Genomic DNA, 23,036 nt, shown 5'->3' with positions numbered 1-23,036 from the left:
CATAATGTATAAAAAAACAACAACAACATCAACAACAACAACACAACTTTTGGGTGTGTGGAGTTTGTAATTGAGATTCAAATATTTTGCTAGAAACTGATTAAGGTTGTTTCCTTGAAACTTTGAGTTTGCCCAACTTTTTTATTATAATTTTGACCAGTATGCCTAATATGAGTGTTAAAAAATGAAGAGAGAGCAACGGCAAACTGACACCCTATTGCTGACGACGACGGGATGTAAGAACGCCGAGCGAGCGAGCGAGCGAGCGAGCGAGCGGTAAACTGCAGGAGAGAGACAAAATGGGACAAGAGCTGAGAACCACATTACCTACCATCAAGACTGAGCATTAAAAAGAGCACGGGGAGAAATCATATGCTGGATTATCATTCAAATGATTTACAAGTATGAACTCTACATGTAGCGTACCTTCGCACCTCTCGAGCGATGCGCGGCGGAGGCATGTACTTTACGTATTACGTCCAGCTCTCTGATTGGTTTACCACCCGCTAACCTAACAATACGTCACGTCCTCTGATTGGTTCATCGGGTCTACACATGACGTCTCCATCTAGCGTCGCCGTGGCGGCGTTTACGGATTTGGGTCCACGCGAAAGGCGCACCATACTAAAGATTTGCTTGCGAGACAGAGCAAGCAATACCATTTCAGTCCATCTTATGAATGAATAATCCATTTCGTGAAATGTTCTTTTCTGTCACTACGTCTCGGGGCTCTCGGAGCCCCCTGGTGGTGGCGACGTATGCCTTGGTCCGGCTCTGAGCGGCTGCGGTGCGTTTGTTTTGAAAAAGAGACAGAAACAAAGGCCACGCACAGCACACTGAACAAATCATAGTTAGAGATAGCAGCGTCATTTCAATAGAAGACGTAATAGTGTGTAGACAGAACCAAATGACGACCATCACAACTTACTTTGGTTTGCCACGCACGCAGTACCTGCCAATCAACACATTGGTAACACTTGTTTTTTATTGGGCGCAACCGTTCATTAGAAACAGCAAAAACAGCACTTCCTGTGCACCGTCCTTCAATATAAAAGTCCCAATATACAGAGCACATACCGATACAGATTTTCGGCATAAATGGGGTCGGTCATTTGAGATAGCAATGTTTTTTTTTTGTGTGGAATAATTAAAACAAAGAAAAAGTCCCTTCTCCGCACGGCGTCAAATTCCTTCCGGTTTCAGTTGCAGCGCCTCCTGGCGCGTCCTCATCTCTGCAGAGAGCCCCTGCCTCTGCTCCTCGTCCGCTCGCTTGTAGTTGTAGTAATGCATGATGAAAAAAAACACGCCGGGCAGCAGCGTGAACACGCCGCACGCGTAGTACATGTACTTGTAGTCGCCCCAAACGTCGACCAGCGCTCCTGAGAGACAAAGCAGAAAGTGGTGACAAACGTGGCCGCAGCCGACGTCCCGGCCGGCTTCAGTTCCCACCTGAAAGCGGAGGGCCCAGAAGCACCGGGCCGCACTCGATAAGGGTGACCAGTCCGACCGCGCTGGAGAAGCGTTGAGCTCCGACCAGGTCCATCAGCACTTCGAAGAGCAGAGCGCAGACCATCCCGAAGGCCGTGCCGAAAAAGACGGCGTAAAGCGCCAGGCCGGCGTAGCCGCGTGCCAGAGGGCACAAAAGGTGGCACGCCCCATTGTAGCAAACGGCAAAGCTGAACAAATACTGGATCCTGGGCCGGATCCATTTGCTATTAGCGATCAAGCCCGTCGCCGGGCGCACAAACATGTCCACCAGAGCAAAGATGGAGAGCAAGAAGGCTGCCGAATACTCATCCACGCCCAGATGCTTGGCATACGGGGCGAGGAAAACCACCGGCGCAAAGAAGCCGAAGAACATGAGCACGTTGCCGAGGAGGTAAATGAGGAAGCCCCGGTGGCGGAAGAGCGACGCGTCGAGGAAAGCGCCAGGCCGGCGTCCCGCAGCTTGGGCGGCGGCGACTCGCTCGGCCCGGCGGCTCCGGCTCGGCCGTTGCTGCTGCTCGCTCTGCGCCTCGGCTCGGGCTTGGCCGGCGTCCACGGGTCTCATCAGAGCGCCGGCCACGCAGCAATTCAGCACCAGGGCTCCCAGCACCAGGAAGCTTCCCCTCCAGCCAAAAGAGTCAAAGAGAAACTGATTGAGGGGCGCCAGAGCGAAGAGAAATACCGGGCTTCCCGTCATGGCCAGCCCGTTGGCCAGCGGCCTCTTGGCGTGGAAGTAGGTGCCGACGATGGTCAGGGCCGGCTGCAGGTTGAAGGCCAGGCCCAAACCTGGCGGAATGACAGCGGGCGGGCCGTCAAACGCACACACGCACGCACGCACGCACGCGCAGCCAGCCAGCCGAGCGGGTGGGGCTGGGCGCAACCCGTTTCTTGACCTTTTGCTTTTAGCGCGGGACCTTGCGTGTCATAGAGAAGAATCGATGCCAAAGGTCACGGCAAATTCATCACAACAGAATGGAGTCGAGAAGCGACCCTGTGGGTTGACTTTGGTAGAATAGGCCTCCTTGGCTGGCAGGCGCATGTGATGAGCTCCATAGCTATGCCGATATATCGCTGCAACCCTTCTCTCGCTTTCCCTTCTCTATGACACTCTTTGCACATGCGTAGAAGTTGCTCTCAGTCAAGACTACAAGGTCACACATTATCGATCACACAGGCTAGGCAGAGGGCGGCCCAGAGTAGGAGAAGAATAGGGACCTTGGTGGTGGGAGTTAGACCTTCTTGCGCAATCTGGCAGAGAAGGCTCCACAGCCGTGCATCCATCTTTCTGGCATACGTGAAATAGCTCAACTGTGAAGGCTGCCCCCTGCTAATGACCGTTAGCATAGCGAGCATTCGAGATAAAGCACTGGGACGATATCTGACAAGTTTGGCCTTAGCACAAGGTTACGACCAAAAGGATGCGGGACGGCGGCGAGTGACATTTGAGAGTGTCACTTACCTCCGAGGACTCCCACACACAGGTACAGGTGGAGCATGGAGGTTCCAAAGGAGGCGAGCACCATGGCGGCGGAAACGGTGAGGCCGCCAACCATGACCACGGGTCTGCTGCCGTAGCGGTTGACAAGAATGCTGCTCAGGGGCCCTGCGCGCGAGGGAGGGAGGGGTTAGGGAGGCAGGGAGAGGCTTAGGCTCAGGGTCGCAGGCTGCTGCCATTTGCCCGCTGCCATTTGCCCGCCGGCATCGAGGCAGAGGCCCGACTCGACTGACCCGCTGCGTACATGGACGCCAGCATGAGTGAGGACACCCAGGCGATCTGGCTGTAGGAGACGGAGAAATACTCCTGGATTTCCTTGTAGTAGACGGTGAGCGATTTGGGGAAGGCGTAGGCAAATCCCACGGAGATGAAGGAGGCCGCCACCACGGCCCAGCCCCAACCTCCGTCCGGCGGATCCGCTGCTGGTGCTGGTGCTGGTGCTGGTGCTGGTGCTGGTGCTGCTGCTGCTGCTGCTGCTTTGGCCGCCGCCGCCGCCATGCGAAGGCTGCAAGGAAGAGCAAATTTTGCCGGAGCGCGCTCACCAAAAGCGCAACGCTTTGGTGTGGAACGAGCGGCTGTATGTGAGCGGCCGGCACCTGCTCAAAGTAGGGCAAGTAAGCAAGCGGGAGGCAAGCCAACGGCTGAAGGTATTTTCAGCTGTTGAAATGCACCCCTGCCTGCAAACTTGATCCACATCTACATACGTGGGAGGGCGGGCAGGCGGGAGGGAGGTCGGGAGGGAGGGAGGGAGCCTTTGCGATTGTTCTCCTCTTTATTTTGGACCGCCGTGGGCTTTGCTCTTTCGTTGTTGAGCCGCTGCGTCTATAGCCGCGCACAGGTCATAAGAAAAGGAAGGGCGGAAGCTGCTTTTGAACCTCCCGGGTGCCACCGGGTTCATCCGTTCCAAAATCCGAGAAAGCAATTTCGGGATTGCGCTCCTGCCTGCCATTCCAAGGTGCAAATGGCAAGAAGCAGAAAAGGAGAACACGTCGGTCTGTCTTTAGTCAGAAGCGCTCCTTTCAGTCGTCGTTTTTACATGGGGCGGGCGTGCAACGGATCAATACGAATGATGAAAATAATAATAATAAGACCTTGAAAATCCAAGATGGGCTCCTTCAACTTGGAGCAAGTTGCTCAAACTGTCATTTCCCATCTACGCCACTAGATAGAGCAACAATATCAGGCGGGAGAACCCAGAGAGCTAGCTGCTTACGGATTTTCAATCAAGCCCTAACCCTTCACGGAAAGAATTACTCGCCTAACCCTCACCCTCTTTCTCAAAAAAGGGGGAGTTTTTTTTCTAACCTATCACAAAGTATTTGTTTAACTAGGGCTACATTAGCATTGTCAGCCATAGCTTGCTGGTCTGAGCTTTAGCCTCACATTGCAGCAAGGCACAACTCCTCCTCCTCTTAAATTGGCTTTGGCCTTTTCCACTGACCGCTGGAGTTTTCTTAACCTTGGAGACAGATGCTTTGTTTCAAAACGAGTGGACATGCACGAATGATCCCCATCTTCAGAATAACTTTCTTTTTTTCATACCATTGTGTATTGCCACATTTCATCGACCTCGCTCGCTCGCTCGGTCGGCCGGCCGGCCGGCTATGCGCGGGCTAATGCTTTTTCATTGAGTGAGATTGAGTCCAACCGGTGAACTTCTGGGGTTAATCCCGCCCACGCGTCTCCAAAGCTGAGACATCATGTCCACAATAGGCTGTCTTTCTTCCAAAACAATGGTCGATTGAGTAAATGCTGCACGGTGCCAGTCACCGTAAAGATTCAAGGTCGGACTTTGCTCCACTGAAAAGCAAGACCGTATCATGGGAAACAAAGGAAAAACGCGCTCGTCTTTCAAAGGAGATGTAGTCCAATGGCCCCTCTGAGCCTCCTCGGCCTGGATGGCTTAGATGCTCGTGACGCTGCCGAAGAGAAGAAAGGAGGGCTCCGCTTCCCACGGCAGCATCTAACAGGAAGGAGCGCGGGGCAAAGGTAGGACGGTCAATGTAGAAACAATTCATCCATCCTGCGACATCACCTTAGCGTCAGTACGCCGGGGACCGCCCTCGTCGTGCCTGCTTGGGACGCCTCCGAGGTCAAGAAGCGACGATGTCGCCGGATCCAGAAGGGCAAACTGGATTGCGCCTCACCGACACAACGTCGTCCCCTTATTCAAGAGCGAGCCCCGTGCGGGGCGACGACCTCAATGTTTTTTTTCTCAATTGCGTTTAACAATGTGCTCACGGCACGTCTCCACATGGAGTGCCGTTTCGCCTCATTGGAAGACACGGAATAAGGAAGGCTGCCCACTAGCGTTGGTTTGAACGGCGCGTCGTGGTCGTCTTCTTCCCAGGCGCTGTTGGCGGGCGAGGACCTTTCCGGTCGTCCGTCGCAATTGGTGGCGATTTGATGCTAGCACCGCTGGCTATACTTGACAAGCGGCTTCAACTCTTCTCGCAGTTTGAAGGCGTGAACTTTGAGTTGACGAGACGAGACAAGGGGCATTTGGACAGCATTTGGACTCGGCCGATCGATCAGTGAGGGACCGGCTTGGCGTCATTGACTTTTTCGTCGCCGGGCCCGATGGCACGGATGGACGCGCCTTTTTGACGCTGCGGCGTGGTGACGGAAAGGGGTGATTCTTGATTCTGATGATTCCTTTTGTTTTCGGAAAGGGACGATTCTTGAATCTGACGATTGATGATTTTTTTTCTATTTCTGAGCTGAATGAGGAAGAGAGAGTCGGTGTTTTGGAGTGTCACGGGACACACGCAAAGTGTATGTGGGCCAAACAAAGCGTTGCTTTCACAGAGGTCGAGAACAATGGAGCCCACGTTTGGAGGTCACGCACGCACGCACGCACGCACGCACGCACGCACAGGGCTAGCCATGCAGCCTCCCCCGTTTGGCCACGTCACGCGCGTTCTTTGGCATGCATTGAGGGGAGCTTCCTTTTACGCTCTGTAAGAGACAGTGACTCTTTGCAGGATTACACTCTGCATCAGACCAGTCCCCCGTGGAATGTGGACTTGTCCGTCGGTCGGATAGCGAGGGGAGCCGCCAGACGAAGGTAGGCCGCAGATCGCAATTAGCTTTCAGCATGCATTATATGGCCAGAAGAATGTTGGCCCTGTGTTTTATTTTGCCTTTACACATACAGAATTGGTTATGGCCGCAAATCAAGAAAGTTGATCCAAGTAGCAGATGACGGGACACTTGCGTTGTCTTAAGAGGGGCCTCGGCCGATGGCTCGCTTTCTCAGTCTCGTATGAAAAGGCCTCTCGCTTCATCCCGCCCAAAACCTTTGCACCGCCCGCTCGCCGCACAACGGATCCATCGCTCCTCAGTTTACTCATCCGCTTAAAGGTTTTTCAAAGCTTTTGGAAAACTCCTCGAGACTAACGTCAACAGGCCCCAAAGTGAGTCATATCCACCCATACAATAGCTGTTGATTGCTCCATAGCAAAGAATAGAATGCCTTCATTGTCCTCGTGCGGCGCTGACGGCCAGAGTTGCAAGTGGCAAATGCGAGCGCTCGCTCATCGCCGTTGCGTGTGTTGACAGAAGAGTCGGTCGGTGACGAGTGGCGAGGCCCCTGCCTGTGCCCGCACCCGCTAAAGATGGCCACCCGGGTCCAAGCGGCGGCGGCGGCGCTCTTGATGCTTTTGGCCCAAAGCGCTCGGCCTGTGGACATCCCTCTGGAAAGTGAGTGAGTGCCTTTGCTTCCTCTGCTGTTCTTTCACGACGACTCACGTTCATTCTCTGGCAGTCCGCCAACCGCCGACCATCACCAAGCAGTCGACCAAGGAGCATATCGTGGACCCCAAGGACAACATGGTGATTGAGTGCGAGGCCGAGGGCAACCCGCATCCCATGTAAGCTCGGCCCGTCGCACCTTTGCCACGTCCCGGCCACCTCTGACCGCTCTCTCTTCTCCCTTCCTCCCCCGCCTTGCAAAGCTTCTCTTGGCGGCGCGACGGCAAGTATTTCAACGTGGCGCGTGACCCGCAGGCGACCATGCGCAGACGCTCAGGGACGCTGGACATCTCGGCTCGGAACGATCCGCAACAGTATGAGGCAGAATACCAGTGCATCGCCTCCAACCAGTACGGCTCGGCGTACTCCGACAAGATCAGAGTGCGACTCTACAGTAGGTCTGATCCGTCTAAGGTCTTCTTCTGAGGCCGACAACGAGGCGGACCGCGGGGTGGGGAGGGATCGCTCAACAGATACAGAGAGCCGAGCTGACGCGCGTTTGTGTTGTGCGCGTTTACGCTGTGCAGGGGCTCCCGTGTGGCCGAGGGAGATCGTGGAACCGGTGGTGATCAGCGCCGGCTCACCTTTGGTGCTGGCCTGTGACCCTCCGGCGGGGCCGCCTAAACCTGACACCTACTGGATGTCCAGCTGTAAGTGTGGCTGCTCAAAGTCCTTTCTGCCGCCAACCAGCTTGGACTAATGCGGATTTGCCCAGCTCCGCCTTTGCACCAGAACATTAGCGTACTCCAGAGCCAAGGCACCAAGGTGCCAAGGCACCAAGGTGCCAAGGCGCCAAGGTGCCAAGGCGCCAAGGTGCCAAAGCGCCAAGGTGCCAAGTCGCCAAGGCGCCAAGGCCATTTGGCGACAGGTCAAGTGAGCTGCCCGCCGTCTTTCCCGTCAGGCTCCTACGCCAGACCCTTTAACTGGCCAATTCAAACAGCGTTCCCCAGCATGCGCGCCGTGCGGCAGGACCGTCGGGTGTCGGCGGGGCTCAACGGGGATCTCTACTTCTCCAACGTGCTGCTCAACGACTCGGCCTCCGACTTCTGCTGCAGCGCCCGCTTCCCGTACAAGAACGCCATCCAGCAAAAGATGCCGGTGGTGGTCAAGGTCGTCAGCAGTGAGTAGGAGTTCCCGGGCGACGGGTTTGTCGCTCCCGTTCTTTCGCCGCTGATAGCGCGGCTTGTTGGTTGGGTTCTCCGCCCTTTTTGTTGTCCTGGCAGCCCGAGCCGTGGAGGAGGCCGCCCCGACCTGGTTGTCTCCTACAGGTTCATCCAGTTCTGTTCTGGTCTTGCTGGGAGAGGAGCGACTGCTGGAGTGTATTGCCGCAGGAGTGTGAGTGTGTCGGCGTGCGTGTTTCCAAATGCTCACAATCTTGCCGCATCCGCAAGCGTGAACTAGGCCCAGATACGTAGCCGTTAATTACCCGAGTAGGACGATGGAAATTCCGGAGCCGGATATGCTCGGAGAGGATTTTTCAGGCAAGAGGAACGACAAGCCGAGAGCAAAAGCGGAGCTTCTCCTTGATTCATGCGGTCAGGCAATAGGGTCAGATCTCAGGTCAGGTGTCAGGTCTTCACTAAAGGCGGAATGAACCCTGTCTGACGAGTGCTTTGGCTCGTTCCACGTCGAGGGCTTTTGTCGCCCTCTCTCATCTCACCAAACAGGACCGACCCCATACGTGCACAATAGTCATTGTGAGGACGGACATGGTAAGCTGAGTGCCGGATTTTTCATTTCTTCTCCATCATTAAGCAGGCCCACACCTCATATTAGCTGGACCAAGAACGGTGAGGACTTGGCGGAGAGCCCTCGCCTGAAACTCCGACACTTCAACAAGATGCTTCAAATGCCAAAGGCGGGCTTTGAAGACGCAGGCGAGTACGTCTGCACCGCCACCAATAAGATGGGTTCCATCCAGCACACCTTTGCCGTCACGGTCAAAGGTGAGAAGCGTGTTCTGCGGGGGGGGGGGGGGGGGGGGGGATCCCTTTCTTATTATATTCGATCTATTCTTACCATCCTGGGCGGGCCGGGCAGCGGCGCCGTTCTGGTTGGAAAAGCCCCAGCATTTAGTCTTGGCTCCCGAGGAAAGCGGGCGCTTGGTGTGCCGCGTCGACGGCGCTCCTCATCCCACGGTCAGCTGGTTCATCAACGGCGAGCCCATCGAGGGTGCGTTTCCGAGAGCGAGGCGCGCGCTGCATGCGCAAAGCTCCCAAAATTCATCCTCCCTTTCCCGTCGCTTTCTTTTGATAAGGCGCCGCCGCGGCTCAAGCCAACAGACGGGTGTCGGGAGATACTCTGAGCCTCAGCAGTGTGACGGCGGCGGACACGGCCGTGTACCAGTGCAACGCCTCGAACCCGTACGGCTACGTATTGGCCAACGCCTTTGTCAACGTCCTGCGTGAGTAGCCGGCCCGGGCTTTGCCAACGAAAGGGCCGGCGGAGGGAGGGCACTCGGCCTCCTCGGCCATCTCGGTTCCTCGGCCGTCCTTTGTTGACGGTTGTCGGAAGGAGACTCTGACTGCGGCCGGATGAGGGCTCCGGCGCTACTTTGGCGCCCATCTCAATAGCTTTTGCTCAAGTGAAAACCGTCTTTGTAGATTTCACTCCCGTTGTCACCTGCTTGACTTCTAGCAACCTTGCTAAAGACAGCATTGCGGTGTTGATTTGTTGGGGGCCTTTCCCAGATGCAACGCCCCGCATCCTCGGGGCCAGGAATGAAGTCATCAAGGTGGTGGAGGGACGTGGTGCCTTTTTGGACTGCCGCTACTTTGGCTCTCCGCTGCCCGACCTGCGATGGTGAGCGGACGCAGGCGCACTGCGGGAGCGCCCGTCCGTCCGTCCGTCCGTCCGCCGGCTCTGATGAGCACGGGTCCCTTCGCACAGGTCCAAATACGGCCAGGGGACTCTGGAAGGAAATCGCTTTAAGACGCACAGCAACGGCACCCTGGAGATCAGGCGCACGCAGATAGAGGATCAAGGAACATACGCGTGCGCGGTCAGCAACGTCGCAGGGCGAGACGAGACTCAAGTCCGAATTGAGGTCAAAGGTAAGCGGCGCAGCCTCTGTGCGATAATATCTGACATCCGACTGTCTGGGGATGCGGTGGACAAAACGACTGCATCGGCTGAACTCTTGACTTTGAGGTCGACCGAAAGGGGACACAGACGGTGGGAACGCAGCCCACTCTCGGCCTTGTAAAGCCGTCGGTCGGCCTTAGCTGGAGTACTAACTGTGGGCTGCAAGATGGTAAGGAGCTGCTGTGCTGACGTTTGCACGACGACGACGACGACAACACCACCTCTCTCGCGCCTTTGTAATAGTTGAGATGGCAAAACGCTGCGCGAGTCGTCCCCGTGTTGTGGCTGCTCGTAAGAAGACGTTTGCGCAAGCCAAGAGCTCCTTTCTCACATTTGTACGCAGAACCCACCTTGATTTTGAAAAGGCCGCAGGATACCAGAGTGATCCGTGGAAGCGAGGTGCGTTTGGAGTGTGCCGCCAAAGCGGACGCAACCGCCCCCATCACCACCGCTTGGATGAAGGACGCAAAGTCCGTCACACTTGGCCGGAGGTCTGTGTGTGTGTGTGCGTGCGTGCGTGTGTGTGCGCGTGCGTGCGTGCGCGCCTGTGTGCACATTCAACTCCAAAACAGAGGCAATGATACGGCAAGGTTCCAAAGATCTCTTTTCCTATTTGTTTTTGGTTGTGCACATGATAGAATATGGCTGGATGAATCCAATCTAGTCCTCGGCAACGTAAACAGAGGTGACGCCGGCGTCTACACGTGCCACATTGAAAACGAACTGGAGCAGAAGTCTGCGTCGGCGCGCCTGGTGGTGCTGGGTACGAAAAGGGGCTTGTCGTCAATTCGAAAGCTGTCGCTCCAATAACCGATGGCGTCGTAGTGTCGGGCCACTGAGCGGTCTCCGCGTGCATTTGTGTGCAGACTACCCGGATGCGCCCACGAAACTGGAGCTGTCGGATCCGTACGAACGGAGCGTGAGACTTACTTGGGTCCCCGGGGACAGCAACTTCAGCCCCATCACGGGTAGCTGAGCTGGAGCCCGGCGTTCCTCCAGGAATGAGTGGCATGACGGACTTGTCCTTCTCTTCAGAATACTTGGTCCAATACGATGACGATGACTGGTTACCTGGAAAGTGGAAGAACTTGTCGACGTACCCCGGAAGCCTCAACTCAGTCATTCTGCACCTGACACCTTTCACGTACTACCAGTTCCGCGTCATCGCCGTCAATCAAATTGGTGCGAGTCGCCCGAGTCGTCCGTCGGTGCGATTCCAGACCAGCGGAGCACGTGGGTTCCGTACTCCTTCCCGCTGGGGAGCTTTCTGTCGTTTGGTTTGGTTTTGTCCGTGTTTGAAGAGCTCCCCTTTTCCATCCGCAGCTCCGGACGTCATCCCAAAGAACGTGAAAGGAGTCGGAACGTGGGGAAACAACATGGAGATCAGCTGGGAGGTGAAGGCGCGAGCGTGGCTTTGGCGTGGGCACCCTGAAGGCTCGGCTCAGCTCGGCTCTGCACCGCCGCCGGCTGGCTGGCTGGCTGGCTGGCTGCGCTCTTTTCTTTCAGCCTCTGACATACCGGGAGTGGAACGGGCCGCACCTCAAGTATTTGGTCTGGTGGCGGAGACGAGACTCCAGAGAGGAGTGGAAGAACGCCACCACCAAGTGGCTCAAGTATTATATCTACGACGCGGATACGTTCACGCCCTACGAGCTGAAGGTCCAGGCCGTCAATGACTTTGGCCTGGGCCCGGAGTCTCCCGTTGTCATCGGTTACTCCGGGGAGGACCGTAAGTCCCCGACGCTGCGGCAACGCAGCAGCTCGCCGCCGCTGGCGACCATTGATAGCGAAGGCTTTGCGGCTTCTGTCCAAGGTCCCGTTAGCGCGCCGCAGAACCCGAGACTGTCGGATATTCAGGCCACCCGGGCGACTGTGCGCTGGGACCCGGTGCCGCAAAGCTCCCTTATGGGCCAACTGAAAGAGTACAAGGTGTGCTGTCTGCCACTGCTGCCACTGCTGCCACTGCTGCCACTGCTGCTGCCACTGCTGCCACTGCTGCCACCGTTCGCACACAGTACAAATCCAACGGACACCTGCCTCGGCCATCTTTTCACGTCTTTTTCCTGCAATACTACTTACTTTGCATCCCATAAATGACAAGCGCTTGCTTCAGAAACTGCGCATGGTGTGACTTTGACCACACCCGCTCTTCCTGAAGAATGCTGTTGGCCTTGCAGGTCTACTACTGGAGGGACAGCAGCCAGCTGAGGTGGCTGCGAGTCAGCAGAGCCACCAGGTCCCGAGCCTTCGCAGAAACCGGTCCCGAGCCTTCGGGGCTCCTCACCGACCTGCTCCCCTACAGCAACTATAAGATGTACATGGTCGTGGCCAACGGTCGTTACGAAGGGCCGCCCAGCAACTACGTCCACTTTTCCACACCGGAAGGAGGTAGGGAACGGCTCGAGCGGCCCGCTTCTTTCTCTCGATTGCTCGCCGCTGTGCTAATAGCAGCTACCAGGAGACAGGGAAGAAGGTTCCACCCTCACCTCCAGGTTTGCCACTCTCACACTCTTGGCCGCTCGACGAGGGGGATACGCTCAAATCAAAATGGGCGTCGCGGAGAAGTGAAGGTTCACAGCGAGGCGACGGCACAGCTCCGGCTACCTAGCTCGTCCCGTGAATCGAAGACAGACGGCCATCCGCTTTTGTGTTCCGTTCTGCCGGTTGCAAGCATTGTCTGCAATAACAGCCAACGTAAAGACGGACTTGGATGCTAGCTTGCCTTGCGCGTGCCATTGGAAGTGCTCATCTGCGTTGGCTTTTCCAAGCCACTTCATGCACCGGCGTTACACTCTCGCGCGTCAATCAAGGTATCCGCTGTGTCTCCAGTCCCATCGGCTCCCACATCCTTCAGGATCCGCCAGCGACACCTTGACAGTATCTATGTGGACTGGGAGCCACCGGCGGAACCCAACGGAATTATCAGCGGCTATTCCCTCAAGTACCAGACAGGTGAGGCGCCAGACTTTGGTGGACCTGCCGCATTCCCCAACCGGGACTGGCTCCGCTTCCACAGTGAACGCCAGCAGAGGAGAGGAGCAGAGAGTGGAGGAGTTCCCGCCAAACGTCACCAGTTTCTCGCTGCGCCGAGACGACCGCTACACCCGATACCGCTTCTCTGTGGCCGCTCGGACCCGACTGGGTTTGGGCCCGTGGCATACGGAGGAGTCGCCGCACTACACCACCGAGAGTAAGTCTCGGCCCGCCGGGCCTCCGATGTGATGTCCGGCGTGGGCGTGACCGTGTCCTTTGGCCGCGGGCAGTCTACGCCCAGGATCAGGTGGACGTCTCCACCAAGGGCTGGTTCGTCGGCGTCATGTGCGCCGTGGCCCTCGTGGTGCTGACGCTGCTCGTGGTGTGCTTCGTCAAGAGAAGCCGAGGGGGCAAATACCCAGGTGCCTTGTCGCGCCCGCGGACCCTCCCTCCGTCGGTCGACTCCCGACTGTCTTTCTTTGTGTTGCAGTGCGGGAAAAGAAAGCCAGCGCCTTAGAAGCTGTGGACGACGTGGATCAAGACGGCTCCTTTGACTACCGGTACGAATGAGCGGCCACCCTTCCCGCGACGCGCTGACAAATGGCTGGGTCCAAAATATGTCCCATTGTTTTTTGGTCTCGTCATAACAGCCAGTGACACAGTCCTGTCCGTCCGTCTGTCTGCCCGTCCGTCCGTCCGTCCGTCCGTCTGGCTGCCTGCCTGCCTGCGTGCCTATCTGTCTGTCTGTCTGCTTGTCTGTCTGTCTGTCAGGCTGGCTGGCGGCCATATTCCAGAAGCCACTCACTCTCTTGTAAACAAACTGTTTAGTCAAATTGCCCCACGCTCCAAAGTAGTGAGTCACAATTGGCTCTGATTGAAATGACAGCTACATAGCACACCAGCAGTACCTCGTTTCTCGATTCCAATCTTTCTTTTGTTTTCTTCTTCCCCTCAACCCTTCTGGAAACAAGCAGCTCTCTGGAAAGGTAGGACAATATCCCATCGGTGGTGTCGGAGCCTTGGATTGTGTCTGTGTGTGTGCGTGTGCGTGTGACTCAACAAGTGCTGTTTTCTCTGCTCCAGGCTGGCCCGTGTCACTGCTCTGCCCTACCCACGCTGGTTTGTGCTCTTATTGGACTCTATCCGCTCGACAAATAAGTCAACGTACTATCCGCATGCTCTGGATGCAATTAAGAAAATGAAATTGGAGTGACGGCCCGAGAGCAGATAACTAGTTGACATTTTCGTCAATTAGAGAAGTTTGCTGACTTCTTATGGCGACAGGCCGCTCGATTGGTTCTAAGCTCGACCGCGGCCTCCGCACAAAACATCAAAAGAGATCAGTGTATTCTGAAACTTAGCTCTCAAACCTCTCTAAAAATGTATCTCAATGCGTTCTAAGCTACCATCTTAGCTCCTGAATGAGGCGCAGTCTTACCCGTGATTCTAATACAAATGTTCTATTCGCTCTTTGCTCCGTACCGCCGCCTACTGTGGACAAACAGTGGAAGCGCTCTATTCACGTAACCCTGCCGTGATAACAAACACACACCACACAGGCTCGCCTCTGTTCCGTCAGTCGTCGGCGAAACGACCGTCCGTCCGTCCGCCCGCCCGCCGGTGACGGACTGAGATGTCGACCCGGTGAGTGACCATTACGCTGACGGATGAAAGTCCATTTCCGTCGGTGGTCAATCCCTCAATTTATGATTTTCTCATCATCCGTCAGCAGCAAAAGGAGCATCTGGCGGAATGCCCACCAGAAAATGCAAAGTGGTGACGACGGACACGTGCCCAGGCCACTGACAAATGACGGGCCGGCAACATTTTGTAAATCAGTATACAAAGATAGACCCGGGAACAATACTCACAGGCCGGCATGTACGCTTTGCCCTTGAGGGGAAATGGCACACTTAACTATTTGCTGTCTTTGTGTCTGCACCATGCAATGAATCAATCATGATGTACAAACTCTAGTCCTCCATTTCCATTATATTAATGTCTACTATATATGTATTCATATAGTACATGTATGTACACTATATATATATACATACATACATATATACACCTTTTTTGACCTGCAGGGAGGAGGAGAGGGGGCTTCAGAGAGGACCACCTTCGAAGGAAGCCGTGATGAAAAGGTGCGAGAGCCACGATAGCCTGGTGGACTACGAAGATGGCGGCGGAGAAATGCCCTTCACTGAGGACGGCTCGTTCATTGGCCAGTACACGGCGCCAAGGAGAGACGTGAGGGACTTGGACTTTGGCGGCAGTTTGGAGCTTCATTCTCCACTGAACGCCATCTACTCGCTGGCTTGAAAGAGCGGCAGGTGTTCTCCAAGCAGCTTTTGAGGGGGCACCCGTACGAGAATACACGCCACGCGGGCCCTGCCCATGTGGGCCGCCGAGATCCCCAGTGACTTTATCATGTTGATAAGACAAAAGAAATGCAGGACAGAAAGATTCCATCACACGTCTCTTTTGGGTCAACATCCATCGACAGGCGTGACGCCTCGAGAGCGCCCGTACCGAGCCGCCGGAGATATAGATTCCAAAGACTAACTCTCGCTTCCCTCCCGCCGCTCTCGTGGCAGCTCGGCCGTAACTTGTTGTAACCTTCCACTCACCACAGAAAAATGTCTAATGTCCATGGCTTGATCCTTGTTCCAGCCAATATCAATGTCTGGGAAGTCAAACCTGTTCCATTGTATCCCTCCCTTTCCAAACTTCAAGCGGGCCGCCCTACGCGCGTCGACACTAACCATCTCTTGTCAATTTGACGCATCGCAGAGAGAGAACCCTGGGCAATTGGAACGATTAAAAAGATGGCCAAGGCTGCAGAGGGTGAAGTACTGTTGTGCTCTGTCCACTGAAAGCGGGCCCAGCTCAAATAGCGGCCTTCACGAGCACACCCGAGACCGTAACAACGGCGAGTGACGAAAACCTCGAGAAAAAACGATGCAGAGAGATACGTTCGTTGACGAAGCCGACCTAGCGGTCATAACTGAAATCAACGTACGTACATCATGGAGTAGGCAAGGAGGCCAGTCAAAGCAAGAGAAGGCTCACAGCAAAAGCTTGAGCTACATACCTAGCAAAGAGGGCTACGCCAACATGTGAGTTGTGTTGTAACGTCATGAAAAAAAAGAATGGCGAGTACGTAGCCAAGGCCAAAAATGGCAACTTTGTTGCTGCTTGACAGAAACGAATGGGCTCATACTGAAGAGTTGTCCTCGCTCAAGTTCTTTGTCAGGTTGGCTGTCAGTGCGGGAAATGACTGCCGTCCAATGCCTGGGAAATGATTGCAAAGTGCTGTGCAATTAATCCGAGGAATCAACGCCGGCGGCCGCCGCTTTTGCGGACCGAGCCACACAAAGGGCCGGAGCGCGCGGAAGAGGTCGGTGGGTCAAAGCAAGCCACGGAAGACCGTCACGCTCGGTCGATGGGCATACGCCTCACTCCCACCCAAGGGATTCCTTCCATGACAAAAGAACAGAATGGGTGCCAAAGCGGTCTTGGGCCACTTGTTGCTAATGACACACACCTTTAGTTAATTGCATTGCCATTTGCAATAAAACGCACACACCCAGCACCTTTAATTACATGGCCATTTGCAATAAAACGCACACACCCAGCACCTTTAATTACATGGCCATTTGCAATAAGACGCACACACCCAGCACCTTCGATGACATGGCCATTTGCAATGAAACGCACACACCCAGCACCTTTAATTCCATGGCCATTTTCAATCAAACACACACACCTAGCACCATGAATTACCGACATGGCCAGTTGCAATAAGTCCTTTTGCATTTCTTTCAACCAAAGGACGAGAAGCAGCACAAGCATGCTCGACCCAAAAGTGAGCTGCCTTCTAACCAATTGCCCTTTTTCAGAAACAACATGAGGACGCTGATTCTTCTTGCCGGTAAGACGAAAGGGAGGGTTGTTGATAGCTTTGGGATGGGCTTTGTGATAACAAATGGCAATTTGCAGGCGCCTGTCTGACGGTGGCCCGCTTGATTCAATTCATTCAAAATGAAAGCCTTGCCGGAGCCTTTGTCGTGTCTATGGACCTGGATGACTTTGACGGAAACTCCTGCACCAACACCGCCGATCTGCACGGACGTTTTGCCGTCACCGATCGTGTGCACGCCCAATTAAACCCCCCCGTCCAACCAGAAGTCTAATCGAGGTGGGGCCAACGGCGGCGGCGGCATCCTCCCTCGGGTTCACAGAATCGCTTTGACTTCACTTTGCCAATGCTTGCATCAGATTGACACACACACCGTAGACTTGCTTGTCAAACACAATCAATGGGGAATTTAATTGGGGACAAAGTGATAGCTAAGACAAATCACAATTTATGATTGTCTCTCTGAAGACCCGCGCACATGTCGACGGCGTCTTCACTCACTGCTGTTGCGGGCCTTGATCGCCAGGGTTTCTGTATCGTGCCAAAGGCAATTCAATAAAATGCGTCTGACCGCAGCCCCTTCATTTCCATTTTTTGACAACGTCCCAGTGCTCGGCGGCCGGCAACGACCTTGTGACTTGACCAAAAAGAGTATTTCTTGCAACTTCCCACTTGTTTGAGAGAGAGAGAGAGAGAGAGTCTGTGAAATTGAGCGCTGGTGGTTACCACGTCTCCCCGGCTGGCCTCAAAGGTCAAGGAGAAAAAAAAACAAAAAACATCTCACTGCACACTAAGGTAAACTTGATACAAAGTGACAGCAGTCAAACATTTGGCAATTACCTGCCTATGATTTTGGAAAACGCGCACAAGGCTGTTGTTGCGGTCTAGAGTTCATGGCTGGAAGCGTGAGGCTCAGGAAGCTCGCCAATGTCAGCGTTTTGGATCAGTCTGGAGTAGAAGACGACAAGCTCCTCGTAGTTCTTCTGGGAAATCCTTTCGTCGATGCCGTGAAACCTAAGAAAAGGGGAACAATACATTGCTGTTCAATGGCAACACTCAATGACCGCCCTCGGCGGCCGGTCTTGCGTACCTCTCGGCATCGCCCGGTTTGAACCACAAAGGGGCGAAGCGGTAAATGTCGTCGCTCAGATCTTTGAAGTGTCGACTGTCCGTGTTGCCCACGCAGATGCCTACGTCCAAACGGGCCGTCAAGCGACGCGGCGCAGAGCGAGGGCAAAACGTTACCTGGAGCCACCGCGACGGTGGGAAACAGGTCCAAGATGCTTTTCTTGACCATCTGGAAGCCAAAGGATTTCTCGTCGAACGAGCTGACGGGCAGCGGATCGAAGCCCTCGATGAGCTCCACCTCGACGCGGGGGTCGCCGACTGTCGAGCGGATGAGGTCCAGGACCTCCGGGAAAAGCACGGTCACTCGACCCCGCGCGGCCAAAACAAAACAGACGGGGCTCGCCGCTACCTCTCGTAAAGACTGCGCCGAGTGGATTCGTAGATTCACGTGGGCTTCGGCCATGGAAGGCATGACGTTAGACTGCAAAAAGAAGCTTGGAAAATCGGGCCCCGTGGCGGGAATCCAAATTGTGTTACCTTTACACCCGCCTTGAAGATTGTGACTGCGGTCGTCGTCCGTACAAAGGCATTGGAATTTGGCTTTTGTTCAAGAAACCTGTGCCGCAAACCATTCAAAAAGAAGAATGGATGGACGGATGGATGGATGGATGGATAGAAGACAGATGGATAGAACACAGATGGATGGATGGATGGATGGATGGATGGATGGATGGATGGATGGATGGATGGATGGGTGGATGGATGGATGGGTGGATGGATGGATGAATGGATGGATGGATGATGGATAGATGGATGGATGGATGGAGGGAGGGAGGGAGGGAGGGAGGGAGGGAGGGATGGATGGATGGATGGATGGATGGATGGATGGATGGATGGATGGATGGATGGATGGATGATGGGAGGATGCAGTCACCTGCCAACAAGTGGAGAAAAGAGCCACAAATTTGACAGGATGAACCTCAAGGGCAGCCCAAACTGAAAAGACAAAGAAGTTGCTTTGACGCACGCAACTGGAGCAAGCGACTGGCTGGCTGGCTCATTTTCCAGCTACCTTGTGAGCCAGGTGTTCAAAGGTTTGCCGTTCAGGTCCAGAACCAAACAACATGGGCATGGGGTTGTCCTCGAGTCTGTCCGAGAGAGCGGGCCGCACATGGAGCCATATGGAGCCATATGTACACAGTCAGAAGGCATAGAGTCCAAACCTTTGAACTGCGGCGGCCAAGATCCCGATGCTGCTCTGCCTGGAAGGCATGGAGGCGTGGCCGGGAAGCGTGGACACGCTCAGCCTGACGCTGGCCAGCCCCTTCTCACTCACGCCGATCCTAGAACAAACACAGTTGGTGTCTCGCGCCCGGCCGGCCGGCGACGGCCCACCGTTCCGCCGCCGCCCTCCTCACAAAGCGGCGGGGCCCCGGAGTCCGCTGATGACGCCGTCCAGCACGGCCAGACCCTCATCCAGGACAAAGGACAGGCGCACGTTACGCCGCTTCAGAAGTCGCGCCATGGTCTGCGCTCCCTGCTGACCGCCGACCTTCAAAGGACGCGCAAAGGTGACCCGGGGCGCCCTCCTCGACCGAGCGAGCGACTGACGGAGAGGTAGGTCACTTCTTCGTCGTGGCCCAGACCAATGTAAAATCCTCGCCGTGGTGCGTAGCCTTTCATTAGCAAGTATTCCAGGGCCTGCAGAAGACCCTGGAAAACACGGACGGAAAAGTCACGTGCGCCGTACGTACGTGCGTACGTACACAAACAGCGGCCGTGCTGAGTGAAAAGCCAAAGAATGACAATTCGGATTGTGAGGGGGCATGGGGAGGCGGGGGGGTGGGGGGGGCAAGCATGGTGAAACTTGAAAATTGCAGCGGCCGTGGCTCAGGCAGTAGAGCGGATGGGTCCATTAGTAACCGGAGGGTTGGCGGTTCGACCCTAGCTCTGTCGCAGTCGCGTGTCGTTGTGTCCTTGGGCGAGACACTGCCCGCACCTTGCATCCAGGTCACCATTGTAAATGAGGAAGTGTTCTCAATTGACTTACCTGGTAAAACATAGAATAGAAAAATTCTCTCACCATCAAAGAGCCCTTGTCATCGATGGTCCCTCGGCCGTAGATGAAACCGTCTCTCTCCTGCGCAGAAAAAGGCGGAGCCAACCAGCCGTCCGACTCGGTAGCAGGCACCACGTCGATATGAGCCAAAAGCAGGTAGGGCGCCAGGTCGGGCTGCGATCCCGGCACCCAAAACAGGTGGCTGTAGTTGGCCACCACTTGGTGATGGACCGAGCTGGAGCTGAAGAGTGTCGGGAAGGCTCACGAGGAGAGAGATGGGGGGAGGAGAGAGAGAGAGAGAGAGAGAGAGAGAGAGAGAGAGAGAGAGAGAGAGAGAGAGAGAGAGAGGGAGAGAGAAAGAAAGAAAGAGTAAAGGCGCTGTGGCTCCTCCCTTTGCCGATGTGGAAATGACATTTAATGTTATGCCAAGAAAATCAAGTTTGTATGGATGAAAAGCACTTATGGGGCAAACATTTAAATGAACACTTTGTTTTTTTTACAATTGGATTCATAAAACTAAAGTTGTCGTTTGTGTGGGGATTCCATCACCCTCATTTTCACAGGCAAAGTTCCTGTCAGATGTTTAGTTGATACTTGTCTTTTGAAAGAAAATGCTTGTTAGGCCGCAGTGAACTCATTTGTTTGCTCGCTTGTTTGTCTGTTGTGGCGGCGGTAGCGAAAGCATTACGTAAACATGTAGCTCGTCTCTAGCTACTGCAAAGCGCGAGCACCTGGATGGATGGATGACAGATGGATGGATGACAGATGGATGGATGGATGGATGGATGGATGGATGGATGGATGGATGGATGGATGGATGGATGGATGAATGGATGGATGGATGGATGCTCGGACGGACGGACGGATGAATGGATGGAGGCAGCGATCCGCCTTACCTCTTCGCAGAAACGAGTTGAAGTGCAGCAGTGCAGTGGTGTTGCGCTCCGTGGCCGAGAAGGACACGGTGGGGATGCGAATGGCCTCTGAAAAGGAAGGAGAGAGACAAAAGTTGTTCTTGCTCGCGTCGCGTCGCGTCGCCGTCAGGAGTTCCTCTCGTCTCCGCTGGTCGATATCGAGCGAGATGGGCTGCCTCGGCGTCGGCCAGCGGCCCAGTTCAAGTCCCGCATTAACGTCCAGTGACGCCGCGTCACGTTGCGTCGCGTGCCGTCACGTTGCGTCGCGTGGCGTCAGGCACGTCACGTCGGCGCACCTTGAAAGCGAGTCAGGAGTTCCTCCCGTCTCCGCTGGTCGATATCGAGCGAGATGGGCTCCCTCGGCGTCGGCCAGCGGCCCAGTTCAAGTCCCGCATTGACGTCCAGTGACAGCGTTCGGATAGACGCAATCGTAAACAGGATGACAACAGCAGCCAATCCGGTACCCAGGAGAAGTTTCAAAAGTTGGATCATCATGACCTTTGTCTAGCTCTGGGGAACAACGGCGCTATAACCTGTCAAGTTCCTCCCGATGCGGGCTAAACGTCAAGTGTACGCGTCAACTCCTTTCCAGCGTGAAACAGTCCTGACGCTAAGCCAACACGCATGCGTCGGCAATGACGTCACTCTTCGACACGGAAGCAGAACGGAAGCTACTTCAAAATATCAGGGAAAAAAAGGAAATCAAACAATACATATAATATGTCAAACCACTGTGTATCAGTATTAGGGAGAGTGCGCGTGACTAAAAATGAAGGTATTTCCAGATTTACGCAGGTGTCTTGAAGTTATGCTCTCTGAAGCATCAGGGTTACCTGCTAAGATGTCGGAATTTTGTCAATAGGGCTGGCTGGAAATTGGTTTCTTCACGTAATGTCTTTCCACATTTTCATTTGAAATCATGACTGCAAGAAGGAAGAAGTCACCCACTACAAAAATGGATCGCCCCCCCCCCCCCAAAAGAATTATCCTAACGGCTCTCAAGTTAAAGTCATACGAGTCAATTACGCACATTTTCTTGGCTAGAAGAAAAAAATCCCTATTCAATCCAAAGAATTTGACGTAGTAAGCACATACAGTAGATCACAGCAGTTTAATAGAATCAACTGTAATGGTATATGGAAGAGAAATTCAAATCAAGATGTGCAAAATGAGACATTAGAGAAAGTCACTCGATCTGATGCCAAGAAAATACCCTGACGTCAATGGAAATATATTTGGGAACGCTATCACAAGTTATTGTCTATTAAGTGACAGAAAGAAGGGCTGAATAGCTTTATTTTCATTATTTCTTTGTTCTCAGCAAAGTCTGAGAATTGCATCTTAAAAGAACAGCTGGTCCTTTCTTTGTTATCTCAGCCTCTTTGTCCACATGTTTGCACTTCTTTAAGACAAATAAGGAACAAGCGTGCAAAATGACAAAAGCCCAAAGGGGCAGCCGAGCCTGGCCGGTGGTGCGTGCAGTGCGCGGGACCGCTTTTGGGCTGAGCGCTCCAAGAAAGTCCTACACGACTCATTGCGTTTGCCACTTCAACTCTTCAGGCACTTCCAGCGTGAGCCAAGGAGCGAAAAGGTGCTTGACCCTTGCTGAAACGGGAGCAATGCAATACGAGCGAGAGTCGCAAAGCAAGCTAAGCGTTTTGCAGGCGGGAATCTTGGCGGTCCTGGGCTTTTGCCAATAATGAATACTCGGCTAGGCAGAGGCAGAGGCGGGTGCTTGGTTGTTGATTATTAATGGCAATCTCAAGATGGCACAAGTTGATGATTACTCCAAACAAGTCACCCTGTGTTGTTTTATCTCCACGAGCGGAAGTCTCGGAGGCTGGGGAATGTTAATAAATGTCTTTTGTATCAACAAGGCTTTCTTGAGTGTGTCCCGTTTATTGATATGCACATTTCTGCGTTATACTGCCGCCGAGTGGCCAGGTTTTTTTTGGGGGTGGGTGGGGGGTCATTTTTATTGGGAGAAGGCCAGGTGGCTAGGGCTCTTTAATTGCGCTGCTTCACCATTGTAAAAAAAAAAAAAAACTGCTTAATGCCATTGACCGTAGCGTCCGAGTCGATGTTTAACGATTGAAGTCCAGCGAATTGGTTTGCTCGGCTCGGCTTTGGTTTCCTACAAAAAAAAGGCACCGCTTCGTTGATGTCATTCGATGAGAGTCTCAAAAAAGAGAGTAGGTTCGAACTGCATTGATTTGGAATGAAATTCATTCCCATTTGAATGCGCCATTGTGTGTTGAAGTCGTGACCTCATCCAGTAAAAAT

General features: G+C 54.2%; 3 protein-coding genes across 24 annotated transcripts; 1 reads left to right on the top strand and 2 right to left on the bottom strand.

Moving 5' to 3' along the window:
* Nucleotides 1-967: 967 nt before the first annotated feature.
* LOC148403019 (monocarboxylate transporter 2-like) lies at nt 968-17,691 on the bottom strand. Of its 4 annotated transcripts, none has more exons than XM_088369561.1 (5): nt 17,553-17,691; nt 3,214-3,485; nt 2,945-3,088; nt 1,450-2,271; nt 968-1,379 (listed from the first exon to the last, which is right to left on the bottom strand). In XM_088369561.1, the coding sequence occupies exons 2-5, from the start codon at nt 3,476-3,478 to the stop codon at nt 1,183-1,185; spliced, it is 1,428 nt and encodes a 475-aa protein (XP_088225687.1). In that variant the 5' UTR covers nt 3,479-3,485; nt 17,553-17,691; the 3' UTR covers nt 968-1,182. The 4 variants fall into 4 exon arrangements, with proteins under 4 accessions (XP_088225687.1, XP_088225686.1, XP_088225688.1 ...); XM_088369560.1 differs by lacking the exon at nt 17,553-17,691 and adding an exon at nt 13,699-16,937; XM_088369562.1 differs by lacking the exon at nt 17,553-17,691 and adding an exon at nt 3,577-8,694.
* Nucleotides 3,761-15,633, top strand: nfascb (neurofascin homolog (chicken) b). 15 transcript variants are annotated; one of them, XR_015857207.1, is made up of 29 exons: nt 4,902-4,969; nt 5,965-6,047; nt 6,542-6,682; nt 6,747-6,852; nt 6,937-7,127; nt 7,261-7,383; nt 7,635-7,853; nt 7,957-8,068; nt 8,492-8,679; nt 8,774-8,905; nt 8,991-9,137; nt 9,424-9,535; nt 9,623-9,786; nt 10,161-10,308; nt 10,456-10,580; nt 10,684-10,785; nt 10,853-11,050; nt 11,141-11,211; nt 11,324-11,546; nt 11,631-11,746; nt 11,995-12,205; nt 12,647-12,769; nt 12,834-13,007; nt 13,081-13,212; nt 13,281-13,350; nt 13,762-13,776; nt 13,874-13,909; nt 14,296-14,434; nt 14,520-15,029. XR_015857207.1 is itself a non-coding variant. In XM_088369546.1 (29 exons), the coding sequence occupies exons 3-28, from the start codon at nt 6,598-6,600 to the stop codon at nt 14,420-14,422; spliced, it is 3,396 nt and encodes a 1,131-aa protein (XP_088225672.1). In that variant the 5' UTR covers nt 4,902-4,969; nt 5,965-6,047; nt 6,542-6,597; the 3' UTR covers nt 14,423-14,434; nt 14,523-15,029. The 15 variants fall into 15 exon arrangements, 11 of the variants coding, with proteins under 11 accessions (XP_088225667.1, XP_088225672.1, XP_088225671.1 ...); XM_088369546.1 differs by having other exon boundaries at nt 14,350-14,434; nt 14,523-15,029; XM_088369545.1 differs by having other exon boundaries at nt 14,350-14,434.
* On the bottom strand, nt 17,097-21,382 carry LOC148403018 (N-fatty-acyl-amino acid synthase/hydrolase PM20D1.2-like). Of its 5 annotated transcripts, none has more exons than XM_088369555.1 (14): nt 21,050-21,382; nt 20,736-20,822; nt 19,864-20,099; nt 19,407-19,493; nt 19,199-19,332; nt 19,004-19,123; nt 18,853-18,928; nt 18,715-18,776; nt 18,318-18,396; nt 18,190-18,261; nt 17,958-18,123; nt 17,803-17,902; nt 17,553-17,726; nt 17,097-17,456 (listed from the first exon to the last, which is right to left on the bottom strand). In XM_088369555.1, exons 1-13 carry the CDS (start codon nt 21,246-21,248, stop codon nt 17,597-17,599), a joined length of 1,548 nt encoding a protein of 515 aa, XP_088225681.1. In that variant the 5' UTR covers nt 21,249-21,382; the 3' UTR covers nt 17,097-17,456; nt 17,553-17,596. The 5 variants fall into 5 exon arrangements, with proteins under 5 accessions (XP_088225681.1, XP_088225683.1, XP_088225682.1 ...); XM_088369557.1 differs by having other exon boundaries at nt 17,097-17,451; XM_088369556.1 differs by having other exon boundaries at nt 17,097-17,383.
* Between the last annotated feature and the right edge of the window lie 1,654 nt (nt 21,383-23,036).

The sequence above is a fragment of the Syngnathus floridae genome, chromosome 2 (genome assembly GCF_059516105.1).
Source record: "Syngnathus floridae isolate MCC-2025c chromosome 2, RoL_Sflo_1.0, whole genome shotgun sequence".
Lineage (NCBI taxonomy): Eukaryota > Metazoa > Chordata > Actinopteri > Syngnathiformes > Syngnathidae > Syngnathus > Syngnathus floridae.
Note: the sequence above shows the minus strand (reverse complement) of the source record. Positions and strands in the feature narration are given on the sequence as shown.

Bases quoted from the DNA above. Each gene is read 5' to 3' on its own strand.
- nfascb (XM_088369541.1), top strand. From the start codon at position 6,598: ATGGCCACCCGGGTCCAAGCGGCGGCGGCGGCGCTCTTGATGCTTTTG. The intron at 8,069-8,491 runs GTGAGTGTGTCG...ATCATTAAGCAG, and splicing joins GAGTGTATTGCCGCAGGAGT to GCCCACACCTCATATTAGCT. The intron at 9,787-10,160 runs GTAAGCGGCGCA...ATTTGTACGCAG, and splicing joins AGTCCGAATTGAGGTCAAAG to AACCCACCTTGATTTTGAAA.
- LOC148403019 (XM_088369560.1), bottom strand. From the start codon at position 13,793: ATGGGATATTGTCCTACCTTTCCAGAGAGCTGCTTGTTTCCAGAAGGG. The intron at 3,486-13,698 runs GTACTGCTGGTG...TCTTCCTTGCAG, and splicing joins GATTGGAATCGAGAAACGAG to CCTTCGCATGGCGGCGGCGG. The intron at 2,272-2,944 runs GTAAGTGACACT...TCATTCCGCCAG, and splicing joins GTGTGTGGGAGTCCTCGGAG to GTTTGGGCCTGGCCTTCAAC.
- LOC148403018 (XM_088369554.1), bottom strand. From the start codon at position 21,248: ATGATGATCCAACTTTTGAAACTTCTCCTGGGTACCGGATTGGCTGCT. The intron at 20,100-20,735 runs GTAAGGCGGATC...TCTCCTCGTGAG, and splicing joins CAACTCGTTTCTGCGAAGAG to CCTTCCCGACACTCTTCAGC. The intron at 17,903-17,957 runs GTAACGTTTTGC...GTTTGGACGTAG, and splicing joins CACCGTCGCGGTGGCTCCAG to GCATCTGCGTGGGCAACACG.